Genomic DNA, 13,707 nt, shown 5'->3' on the forward strand with positions numbered 1-13,707 from the left:
ACAAAATGCATGTACAAATCAATGAAGGAAAAGATGGACAACTCAGGAGAAAAATGGGCCAGAGATTTATTAATTTAAGCAAGTATTCACAAAAGAAGATATCTTGATAGTACAGGGAAAGTACCTCATTAATAATCAGGGAAGCACAGGCTAAAACATAATAATAAAATAGTTGTACCTCAGAATTGCTAAAATAAAGTGGGGCTGGGGATGTGGCTCAAGCTGTAACGTGCTTGCCTGGCATGTGCGGGGCGCTAGGTTTGATCCTCAGCACCACATAAAAATAAAGATGTTGTGTCCATTGAAAACTTGAAAAAAAAAAAAAAAAGAATTGCTAAAATAAAAACCACCGTTACCAGTTGTGATACTGTGTGGCATGTTGAGTAGCACAAACTGTTGTATGTGGCTGTGAGAGTGAATTGATAACAACCAATTTAGAAAGCTACTTGGAGTTTTCTACTCAAGTTGAACATGCATATGGCCTGTGCTAATTCTACCTCTGGGTATATACCCATCAAAAATGTATGTTAGTGTATACCAAAAGACATTTAGTAGAATGTTCATAATATCATTGTTTGTAGTAACCCCAAACTACAAATAGTCCAAATGTTCATTAATGGGCAAATGAGTAAATAAACACAACTTATACAAAGGAATACCACATAAAGCAATGAAAATGAATGAAGCTTAACTGCATGCAACAAATGGGTGGTTCTTATAAAGGTTATTTTAAAGAAAACGCAGATACATTTATCAAACATAATGTGTAACTATTCTTGTATAAAATCAAAAAACCTGCAAAACTAGTACATAATATTGAAATGTGATTAGTGCCCTTTTGGGGTTGGGCAGGAGTCTTTAAGGCCTTTCTGGTGTTAGTATTCTATTTATGTGTTTATATTACTTCAGTAAACAAAAATAGAATTTATAACTTATTTAATGAGAGGAACAGATGTGCTTTTGTTTTGCTGATATATACATATATATGTATGTATATATATATTTTGGGGCGGTACCAGGGATAGAACCCAGGGGGCACTCAACCATGGAGCCACATCCCCAGCCCTTTTTTGTATTTTATTTAGAGACAGGGTCTCACTAAGTTGCTTAGTTTCTCGCTGTTGCTGAGACTTGTTTTGAACTCTGGATCCTCCTGCCTCACCCTCCCAAGCTGCTGGATGTGGGCCACCACACCCGGCTGTTTTGTTGATTTATTTTTTAACCATCAGATGGAGTAACTTCTGTCAGACTTAGAACTGCAAACTGCTTTGACTCTAGATTTCTGTTTAACCATTTTTGACAAGGTATATTAGGAATAAATTTGAGTGAGTATGTAGTTAGGATTTGTCTATCTCCTTGATTTTGCCAGTTATTAGCTTGATCTTTATAAATAATTATTGTCTTTTAGGTTGTGATAAATTGTGCCATTCCTAAAGGGTTGAAGTACAATCAGGCTACACAAACCTTCCACCAATGGCGAGATGCCAGGCAGGTGTATGGTCTCAACTTTGGCAGCAAAGAGGATGCCAATGTCTTCGCAAGTGCCATGATGCATGCCTTAGAAGTGTTAAATTCACAGGAAGCAGGTAAGGTATCTGTACTTTCCTTGTGTTCTTAAACTGAAGTGCTTTGGATACGTTGAAGCAAATCTTTTTGTCAGCCTTTAAATGATGTATTTATTTCAAGTAATTCTTGAATTTCTTTTATTTTCTACAAAAATGTGAACTTATGTGTTGACAGTAATAGTCCAGAAGGATGATCCTTTGAGTTTACTTAGTTTTTAACCTTCACATATGAAGTTATTGAGTTTGGTGTCTCCTGCTGTAACAATTCAATTTTTATTGCTAGAACATGAGGTCATACAGTAGGAAAGAATAATGCATATTTATCTTTTTTTTTTTAATTTACTTTTTTATGAGGAAACACACTTTTTCTGAAACACATTTTTTAAGCCACTACTGAGCCCATGAACTACAAGTAGAACAAGTTCTCCTTCCTTGGAGATTAAAACCTAATTCCAAAAGTTATTTGAAGTTTGAGGAGTGCCCTCCGGTGGTACAAGCCGGGAATTGTTTCTTCTGATGCTGCCTATTGCTTAGAAGATGTTTATGAATAATTCACTTTTAAAAACCTTAGGGTTTAAAGCTGTATTTGTGTCAGGGATAAGCTCAGTTTTGTTTGGTTTATGAAATAAAAAGAAATACACCAGGGTGTGCTTATTTCTTTGGGGAAAATAGATTTTATAATTTGAGAAATAAATGTTACATTATAAGAATAATGCAAATGATTACTCTTTCCAGTATTGTGTGTTCAGTAATGATTCTAATCATATAACTCCGTTATGAGCAGAATTTATGTCTTTTAATAGGAAGAGTTATTCAGATGAAAATTCGATATTTTGTGGAAGGTATAAAATTTTAAAATCTATTATAAATAGGTTATATTTATACCTTGCCTTATTCCAAAAAGGGGATTTAAACATTTAGTTCGTGTGTTAGTCTACTTCACATGTGACATTTAGAGCAAGAATTTTGGGATCTTACAGAAACTTTAATGTTGTTCTTCCTGTACATAAGTTAAATTAGATCTTCTTTTGAGAGGAAATCAATATCTATAGGTAACTTGTACCTTATCATGTTTTATTTATTTTGAGGAAATAAACCACTGGAACTCATTCTGATTCTAGTTATTGAAAAGAGCATAGGAAAGTCTGTATTCTCTCTTGATAAGTCACTGCTTTTCTTGAAGGCATCAATATTTTATTTTATCTGTAGAAAGTATAGAATTGCTTTTATTCACCTTAGTTTTACCATAGGGAAGAAGCTATAGTTGTGATTCTTAATATTTTATTAAATAGGTCAATTCCACAGTTCAGAAAATATAAGTATGATAATATTTATCTTATCCATGTTTGACACAGACTACCATTATTTTTATTTCTGAGTCTTCAGATTGATATTAGGAATTAAATATTGTTTAGCATAGTTCAAAAGAATGTTCATCTTGTTATTTTTTTTTAACCAAATGGAAAGGATTGTTTTTATCAGTGAATAGTCTCATAGTTTGCTTTCAAAGTGCAAATGATAATAATGCTGATCCTTTGTAATTGTCTTAATGTGAAAAGACTCAATTACATTCTTTCATTAAAATTTAATTTATTCTCTGGGGATTGAACCCAGAGAAGTTTAATCACTGAGCCTTATCCCAGGCCTTTTAAATTTTTCTTTTTTTTAAATTTTGAGATGGGGTCTCCCTGAGTTGCTTAGGGTCTAAGATGTTGAAGCTGGCTTTGAATTTTGGATCCTCCTGCTTTGGCCTCCAGAGTTGCTGGGATTACAGGCCTGGCTCAGTTATATTCTCTTGTAAACTCATTAAGAAACAGTGTTTCACATATAGAAAGATTGGCAGAACAGGAGACTCACCCATCATTTCACTAGCTACAGAAGCATTTTGGACTGCCAAAAAGAAAAAAAAAATTAATAGAGTTCTTCTTAGATGACTTTGATACTCTCTTTTCTGTCACAGTCTCAACCAATAATACTAGGGACTAAGGAAACAGAAATAATGGGGTTGGCACGTGCCTGTAATCCCAGTGGTTTAGGAGCCTGAGGCAGGAGGATTGCAAGTTCAAAGCCAGTCTCAGCAACCTAGCAAGGCCCTAAGTAACTTAGTGAGACTCTTGTCTCTAAATAAAACATAAAAGGGGTTGGGGATGTGGCTCAGTGGTTAAGTGCCCCCTTGGTTCAATCCCTTCTACCCCCACCCCTCCCCCCAAAAAAAATAGAGGAAGATAATGGTGGGAGGAGCTCGTCCATGTTAAACATCTCTGCATTGTGGATCAAGTCACTGGCAAACAAGCTTTTGATTCTTTAGTTTTTTCCACTGGAGAAAGCAAAACATTATAATGGTCAGTGTTCTAAATAGTCTAAATAGTGTTCTAAATAGGAAATCCCTGTTTTCATAAATTACTTTAAACATTAATTTCTTATTTTTTATGGTATTAACTGGCCCCAGAAGTAGGAACATGGAAAGAGGTTGATGTTAAGAATCAGCAAGAATGTCCTTGGAAAGGGTTATAGTTTCTTGTGCAGATTAAAGTAGAACATGTATGTTTCTTACTGCAGTATTATTATTTAGATTCCCTCCCATTCACTAAACAAACATACCAAATAATATCACTTCTCAGTATGCTCATATCTCCCCCTGCCAAAGCTGTTTGCATTGGGTTCCCAGCCAATTCCCTGCTGAAATTGTCTACTGTCTTTTTTTTTTTTTGCCAAAACCAAGTTGAAAAAGCTTAATTTGCATGTCTTTTCCCTAAACAAATAGCCCAATAAAACTGATCAGAAACAAAAGAATATATTCTTTCATAAAAGAAAAGCAACTACAGTCATCAGTCTTGCTTATTTTTTAATGTTTTACCACTTTTTAAAAAACCATTTTCCAGTATTTAATGTTTGTTTTTGTTTTATTTTAAGTGTTGTTAATATTAACTACTGTCATTGTGATTTTCAGACTTTTAAAAGTTGTGGACACCTTTGTTAAAACAAAATCTTTTGCTGAAGCTCAGTGTATAAATGCAACCACTCCTTCCCCTACAAAGGTGTTTTTCTGATTAATGTAGAGTTTAGGCCCACTGCCACGAAGGTGCCTACCTGTATGGTTCTTTAGAGGAGGATATGAAAATTATCCATTTTTCTTGGCAAAACCAACAATCACACAATCCTACTTTCCTCTTCCCCTCTCCCATCTCCCAAGTCCTCTAAATCCTCAATTTCTTTTAAGTTAAGGAAAAGCATCTTCCTTTGAGTCTAATTGTTCAGACCTTTACAAGATGGTGTGTGTGTGTGTGTGTGTGTGTGTGAGAGAGAGAGAGAGAGAGAGATCATTTTTTATGAAAAGGGTGGGTGGCAGAATGTTTTCCTTTATTTTGTTTTTAACATGGTGTGCAATTATCTAATATACTGGAAAGTACAGGAGGTGCTAAATACAGTGAGTTATATTTGGAATTTAAAAAAACATCACATGTACTAACATTTTTGAAAAAGAGCTGAATTAGTGCTCTTCCTTTTAGACCAAATGCTACAGTCTATCTTTTCTCCAATGGAAATTGATTCCATTTTAAACAATTGTACTATTCAGACTGATAATTTCATTTGTATTATTTATCATGTACATCTTTAAGTTTTTGTAGATAATAGTTATGGGTTATGTAAAACTGCATTGTCAGTCCTTATGATGATTGTTGGAGATAAATTCGCACAATGTTTTATTTTGTAAAAGGCTTAAATCATTTAGAAATGGGAATTTTTTAAAATACATTTTTTTAAAAGAAAATGATATACATAGCTAGCAAGATTATTCTGCTTTTGTTCTACTCAGCCTAGATGAAGCATAGCTTTCCAGAAGGAAAACCTTAAAATACCATTAGCTAAAAGACAACTTTTGTTAGATTTATTTTTCTATTTTTTGTCAATGAGAGCATAGTCAAAGATGTTTCCTTGTGATTAAAATTTTTATCAGATTTTATAATAAGTATTGAGACTTCATTCATTTTTTTTTTCTCCTTTAGTGGTAACTTGGTCTGATGTTCCTTCCAGTATGAGTGTTTATGTGACTTTTATTGTCAGAATTATTTAAACTCTTGGTAATGTGTTTAGAATTAATTGGATTTTAAAATCTCAAGAAGTTTCTAGAAATAGTTTGTGTATAATAGTAATCTTATTTTCCGGTCTTTTAGATTGATGATATTCATGGGAGCAGTATCATGCTTCTGTCACAGAAAAATGCCATCAGCTAACAGGTTTTGGATATAAGTTCTGTGGTAGGCACTGGAATGATACTAACATGATAAAGTCTATCCCTTCCCTTCCACAACTTCATAACTGGGCTGGAGCTAGCTAGAAAGAAGGCCAGCAAAATTAGGATGCAGTCTGTGAATGGAGTATGAAGAAAGGCTTTTGGCATACCAAAGAAAATTCTAGAGCAAGGGAAAGCTTTGAGGATAAGATGTTTGAGCTGTTATTTGAAAAAGGATTAGACCTCATCAGTGATAAAGCATTTTAGAAAGACTTGGATACATGAGAATGTGGAACAGTTGGGAAACAACAGATAAACTACGTTGTGGTTTGGCCCTGAAAAATTATATGGTGTGAATCCCTAAAGAAACGACTGGAAAGGTTGTGAAGGGCTATTGTTCTTGCCGAGTAGTAGTATGAATTTTATCATAAAGAGTCATTGAAGAGTGTTCAATGAATGTTTGATATGATCAGGTTTGTGTTTTAGGATAAGTGTGATGGACTGGTTCCACTGCCAAGTTACATCATGAAAACCAATTGTGATGATATTGGTGACATGGTAGAGAGAGAAAAGGAACAGAGTGAAGAGGAAGTGACCAAATTTTACTTTGTGCCTCCTCTGTCTGTGAAGGCATTGTTCTAGCCTTTTGCATGCATCCTCAGTTAGTCAATTTCTTCTTACCATGTCAGTAAGATGTAATGCCAAGAAAGAGAGAATATTTTGAGATGACAACTACGTGTAACAATTTAGGCCACTGTTGAAGATGGTACCATTAACCAGAGTAGAGAGGAAATGAGTGGGAAATGGCTGTAGAGGAAGTATTTATGGTGAATAACAAATTTGGTTTTTGATACACTGTATTTGGGGTACATTGTTAATATGGCTTTTATGAAATTATATAAATTTGTATCTGGAAAAGATTCATTGCAAAGATAACCTTGGATGGTATTTTTTGCTTTCATTTTTAGGTTTCTTAAATGAACTAATCTTACTAGAGAAATAATAGTTTTGAAACAGATGAGATCTAGTTGCTCATCAGGATTAAATGAGTAAACAGGTTTAGGGATTGGGTGGGTGGGATGCCCTTTTTTTGAGGGTGCCATCATGTCCTGCTTCATTCTCATACTTCTTCCACAGTCTTCTTCATTTATCCACCACAGTTTTCACAGTATGCAAGATTAAAATGTCTACTGTCATTTCCAGTTTCCAGTTAGGGACATGGAGAGATGGGACTTTTCTAAAGTCAGACAAAACCTTGAAAGGGAAGCATAAAAGGGATTGGATCTGCTAAAGGCTGATAATTTTTTTATTACATTTCTCTGCCTTTAAATTCAAGATCTTAAAAAGGCTTTTGAGTGAAGTCATTTTAGGGTAAGTAAGGAGAGAGAAAAACTTTTAGTTTTGTGGTTTTTAGCAAAAATTTAAGTTATTTCTCATGATAGTGGAAATAACTTGAATTTGAAGTCAAAAGTCTGCAGTTTTGTCTCTGTTAGCAGGTTGCTGCCTCTAAAGCTGTTTCTTTATAGATATGATAAGGATAGTGAGAATACTATCAGGGAATCATTTCATTATGGGAATTAAATGAGGCAAGGGCAGAAGTATTCTCGAACTATTAAAATAGCTAATGTTTGAAAAAAAAAGAAGATTTTGTGGTGCAGGTTAACTTATTTAGAGAAATAAAAGATAGAAGTAGAAATTTTTCACTTTTTTCTCCAGCCTCCTCTTTTGTCCTTACTTCCTGGTAAAGACATATTTTATGGGGGTTTTCATTGAAAGTTAATTCAGCTATCATTGGAATGCATCTGTATGCAAAGGGAAATTAGACACAAGTGTTTCCTTAAGAATCTTCTATTCTTATAGGGGAAATAAGACACAGTCATACACAAGAGGGAAAAATCATATCTACAGATAGACAAATTGCTGTGTGGTATAAAAAGAGAGGAACTTTCTTCTCACTTGAACAACAGGGAATGTGGCAAAATGACAAAGTGGCTTTTTAAGCCAGCTCTCAAAAGACAGATAAAATATAGCAAGCAAGATGAGGGAGAAAGGCATATATGGCCTGGGGTATACCATATAAGTGCAAAAGTGGGAAGAATGAGACATGTTTGTAGATCAGGAAGAAGTTTCACCTGAGAGAATAAATTCAGAAAGGTAAGTCAGATCAAGAAGGACCTTTGAGATCTGTGGGTTCCAGAGATTAGTGTGAATTTTTTGACCAAGAGGGATAATATAAGCAAAGCTGTACTTGAAAGCTAACCATGGTTTGAAAAGGCAACTACTGGAGGCTATGAGACAAGCATTCAGTTCCTAAATGAAGGCAGAAATAGTAAACATTAAGAAGAAAAGTTAAACAGTGATAGAATCAGGAGTTAAAATGGAAACCAATAGTGAATGATTGCACTAAAGAAATCTGGCTGTCCATTTCCACATGTCAATAAATGCTCTGGGATAGTATCATACTTGTTTGAATATGATGTGGTACTTAAAATTATTTTGGCAACATGAAGAAAGCCAGGAGTTTTGGAGGAATAAGTGAAAAATACAAATGTAGTTCAGTGAAAGTTTGAATTTTACTGTGAGCCTGAATTCACATTTTATTTTATAAAGGTTACATAGACACCATTCTGGCTCTAAAGAGCTCACAATTTGGTAAAGACATTTTATTAATTTCTTAAGTTGACATTAAAGTAGAATTAGAGAAACAATGTGTTAAACCCATCGTTTAGAATTTTTATTAACAGAGTTAGCTTGTATAATATGTGTGAATTTCCTTTTCCTTTGTAAATAATATAATTCTGTTCTGAGTAGAGGAGTTCAACTTAGTACTCACAGGAAGTAGACCTGAGTTAATTTTCAGTATTTTAGACCACTAAATGAGCAATACATTACTGTGATATCTATTATCTTAAAAACTAAGCTGTCTTTGATTACTTGTGAAAGAACAAAGATTAATCATGAATACAGTTTCTTTGGATAGATTCACTCTAAATGTCAAGTTCAAGAGGGTTAGTTAATACAATAAAAGGACCTCTATCTGTTGAAAAGATTGGGAGCTACTGGGTCAGGCTTTCAATTCCTATGCCCTACCTGTTATATCTCAAAGCCTCAATTTTCAGCACAATGTAGTTAACTTTCTAAGTTAGGGTTCATGAAAAAATTAAGTTGTGAGGAAAATGATTTGTGTGACTAATGTCTCAGTTCTCCCAAGGGAGAATACATATGTGTGTATTCTTTACCTACAATGGATGGGTTAGGGCCAAATTCTCATTTCCTCATTCTTCATTTCTCTTAGTCTCCTTTTTCTTCATTTCCCTTAGTCTCCTTTTCTTATCTTTCATTCACCCACAAGAACTTATATGAAGTTCTTGACTAGAATTGGAACAGAAAATGACTGTGGATGGATGTGAGAATTATATATTAAATTCTTGCCATTTGTTGGGTTTAGAATTATCTTTGATGTTTAAATTATTCCATATCTAATTCTCAGTCATTAAAAGGAAAGTTTGAGAGGGCTGGGGATGTGGCTCAAGTGGTAGCGCTCTTGCCTGGCATGCGTGGGCCGCTGGGTTCGATCCTCAACACCACATAAAAATAAAATAAACATATTGTGTCCACCTAAAACTAAAAATAAATATTTTTTAAAAAAGGAAAGTTTGAGAAAATATTTAATTGTAGCTAATCCTCTTAAAATCCATAGACCTCCTCATTATAAGAGAGATTAATGCCTAGAGTACTCTGTACTTGGTGACTTTGCATATTTTGATTTTTCTTTTGAGCTGAACCAGATGTAGAATCAGGAATCTTGAATTTCAAATCCTCACTTAAGTTTTAGAAAGGGTGTCTCAAGGATCTTTGAGCATTCCCCTTTGAACCCTTTGAAGAGACCTCAAAATGACCCTTTCATTATACTTATTTTATTTATTTGGTACTGGAGATTTGAACCCAGAGATGCTTTTACCACTGGACTCCATCCCCAACCCACTCCCTTTAAAATTTATTTTTTAAATTTTTTATTCTGAGGCAGGGTTTCACTAAGTTGCTTAGTGCCTCCCTGAGTTGCTGAGGCTGTCCTCGAACTTGTGATCCTCCTGCCTTAATCTCCTGAGTCTCTGGGATTACAGGTGTGTGCTGTATGTTATCGTGCCCAGACTTGATTATACTTTACCAAGCAACACACTGCAGTGCATTGAATGCAAAAACAATGAAATAATCAAGCTCTATTCTATTAAATGAGATATCAAATGGATAAGAGGTTGTTTTCTGTTACTATTAACAAAATGCTAGAGGCAGACAACTTTATATTAAAAAGAGCTTTATTATCTCACAGTTCTGGAGTGTGGAGCAAGTTTCTGCCCAACTCTGGTGAGGGCTTCAGGGCAAATGGCATCACCCTGGTGATTGCATGCTGGGTAGTGAGAGATCACCTTGCCAGACAGGAAGCCAAAGAGCAAATGGGAGGGGCTAAAACTGTGGTGTTATAGGAACTCTCCTGTGACATATAATCAAGGGGTTCCATGAGAATTACCTTAATCTTTTCTAAGGGCAACACTCCCAAGATGATCTATGAGGCTCCATGTTTTCCCCTCACATTTTTTATTGGTGCAATTATAGTTGTACATATTGATGGGATTTGTTGTTACATAATAATATAATTTGACCAATATTACTTCCCAGCACATTTTTGACTAACTTGATCCTAAGATCTAATTTGGGGGGGAATAGGAGGTACTAGGGATTTAACTCAGGGGCACTTGGCCACAGCCACATCCTGAACCCTATTTTGTGTTTATGTAGAGTCAGACCTCACTGAGTTGCTTAGCACCTCAGTTTTGCTGAGGCTGGCTTTGAACTCGAGATCATCCTGTCTTAGCCTCCCAAGCCACTGGGATTACAAGTGTGTGTCACCACGCCCAGTAAAATCAACAACCTTTGAAAATGACTGCCATAATTTGAGGGAAAGAGAATGATTAAGAACACAATTTCTGTTGTCTTTTTATCTTTTCCAGATAGCCTAGCAAAGAAACCTTGAAGGCTGTCTGTTGCATGGGAACTAATTATTTCTTATTTTCTGTCCCTTTAATGTAGGTGGACATGCATAGCTTTGTTGGCAATAGAGAAATTTTTGTTCCTGTCTTTTTTTTTCTTTTAATTCCTTCTCTTTCTGTATTTAACCTTTTTCTCTCCCCATGAAGAAGTCATCATCAGAGGTTGGCATTTAATAGTGAGACTTTGCAAGTCACAGAGTGGGCAGAGATTATTTCTAATTTCTTTTATCATTATCATCTTTCAATGGAAGGGGAAATGGAGGTCTGGTAGCCCTTTTCATGATTAATATCCAAAACTTGCCCCATGTTTAGATTTGTAAACCATCCATTTATATCACAGTAACCATTGTTGGTGTAACTAGCTCTGCCTCTTAAAAACCAGATTCTTTGCTTTGTAGTTTCAAGGTACATTTATGACTTTTATTTTTGTGATTTTTCAAAATAATGTTAATTTATGAATTATATATTCACAAAATATGTGAATTATTATAATATAAATTTTATATATCATTGTATAATAAATTTTCAGTAGTTTCTTGGGTGACTTTAAGTCCCTGGTCACTAGCTGTTTTGGAAAGCTGATTTAGCTTGACCATAACTTGAGTCTGATTTCATACATTCATTCATTCATTCATTCATTCATTTTTAAAGTGAGCATAGTAGGACTTGAGATCTTGTCCTGCTCTATAGTGAAATGATTAAAAAGCAAAAAGAGGTAGTTACTATTTTTCTGGGTTTCATAATCTTTTTAAAAATATGTATATATTTTTAATTATAGATGGACACAATACCTTTATTTTATTTATTTTTATGTGGTACTGAGGATCAAACCCAGTCCCTCACATGTGCTAGGAAAGCACTCTACCACTGAGCTACAACCCCAGCCCTGGGCTTCATAATTTTAAGAAAGTTATTTTAGCCTGAAGTTTGTTGTCATATGGAGCTGTATTCTGTCTGCCCCATATTTTTTATTCTCTACTTGTCTGGCACTTGGGCACCTTGTAAAAGGTTTGGCTGGTGACTGTAGTTCTCTTCAGATTTATTTTACAGTAAAGCTTTGAATTTAATAATTAAGTTGCATTGACCTGCACATGTCATCTGGGATTATTGGCATGCTTTTGTGTGTGAGCATGGTAATCTGTAAACAGTTGCTTTACCTGTATTTGCGAATTTTTATCAGGTATTGCTCATGAATTAGAGTAGCATTCTATGAGAGTTAAACAGTCAAAAGTTTGGTACCTTTGTGTAAGATGTTTTCATCTTTATCAAGTTAAAGAAAGGATTTAATTAAAGAGCATCTCTCTTGTCTATTGATGTTAAGAAATGAATTACAAGAACCACTTCTACTCTGATGGGAACAGTCACGACACACAGTCACAACCATACCTGTTCCACTGACTGGATGAGAGACCCGAATGCCCAGGAAATCAGCATCCCAGTCTCTTCTTCAAATTTTAGTGGAATCAACCTTGCGTTGCTAGGAAAAAGGATAGAGTGGGTTTTTGTGGACTCTATCAGACATCTTTTTTTTTTTTTTTAACTTTTTAGTTGTAGATGGACACGATACCTTTATTTTATTTGTTTTTATTTTTATGAGGTGCTGGGAATCCAACCCAGTGCCTCACACATGCCAGGCTGGTGCTCTACCCCTGAGCCACAACCCCAGCCCCTGTTTGAGACTTCTTAATGCTGCTTTTCGTCCTTCATGACCTGGTGTTTTAGTCAGTTTTCATCACTGTGACCAAAAGACCTGACAAGATCAGTTTTAGAGAAGGACAAGTTTATTTGGTATTCATAGTTTTAGAGGACTTATTCTATACATGGCAACTTCATTGCTCTGGGCTTGAGAGACAGAACATTATGGCAGAAGGGTGTGGAGGATGAAGGCAGCTCAGGACATGGCAATCAGGAAGAGGGGAAGGGGAGGGAGGAAGGGAGGGACGGAGAGGGAGAGGGAGAGGGAGAGGGAGAGGGAGAGGGAGAGGGAGAGGGAGGGAGGGAGGGAGGGAGAGAGAGAGAGAGAGAGAGAGCGCGAGCGAGCTAGCTCCACTCACCAGGGATGAAATATAAACCCAAAGGCATGCCACCAGTGACCCACCTTTTCTAATCTGCTTCCAGTTATAACCCAGTTAATCCATATCAGTGGATTAATTTAAGGCTGTCATAACCCATTCATTTCATCTCTAAAAATTCTTGCATTGTCTAACATGAGCTTTTGGGGGACACTTCATACCTAAATCATAACACCTGATCCCCCCCCCCCCCCCCCGCCCCCCGCCACCGCCGCCGCCAATTATGTGAACACTCTCATGTACCTGTGCCCTTGCACTTCGTCTTTCTTCTTTTAGTATCCTGAGCTTTGTGGTATCTGTTTATTACTTCCTTTTTTCAGAACACTTTAGACTGTTAACTTCTGGACTGTATAAACAAATTTGATAGTCAAAATTATTGACAGTGCTAATATGGTAGCACTTACTTGCACATAATAATCAAATTATTTGAAGTGTTTCTTGCATCAAGCCATAGACATACATATTTTTTGGAAATGTAGCCTATAGTCTCATTTAATCTGTATGAACAGATTTTAAGTATATTTAATACCGTAATAATTATAATATTATTTATAAATAGCCATTTGAGTCTCTATAATTCTGTTCTTAAGAAAGTCACAATTATTTCACTGTTCTAAAGGGAACTTTTGCTTTTGGGAACTCTTCTTGAATTATATCACTTCCTTTTTAAGTAGGTATTTTGGCCTTAGTTTGGATAGTGTGTTTTTATTTTCAAGTTTTACATCCCTGAGAAGAGAAAGGCTTTCTGTTGTTTCCACATTGCCAATTAACACAGCAGTGATATTTCT

The 13,707-nt window shown here is 35.4% G+C and overlaps 1 protein-coding gene across 4 annotated transcripts in view; it reads left to right on the forward strand.

The window, feature by feature from the left end:
* The window catches only part of LOC114107345 (protein enabled homolog), a 152,140-nt gene that overhangs the window by 90,108 nt on the left and 48,325 nt on the right, over positions 1–13,707 (forward strand). For all 4 annotated transcript variants that reach the window (XM_071600026.1, XM_071600022.1, XM_071600024.1 and 1 more), the window contains exon 3: positions 1,409–1,586. In XM_071600026.1, coding sequence (XP_071456127.1) covers positions 1,409–1,586 — 178 coding nt within the window. The remainder of the gene's footprint in view (positions 1–1,408; positions 1,587–13,707) is intronic.

Source organism: Marmota flaviventris, chromosome 12 (assembly GCF_047511675.1).
Source record: "Marmota flaviventris isolate mMarFla1 chromosome 12, mMarFla1.hap1, whole genome shotgun sequence".
NCBI classification, from domain to species: Eukaryota; Metazoa; Chordata; class Mammalia; order Rodentia; family Sciuridae; genus Marmota; species Marmota flaviventris.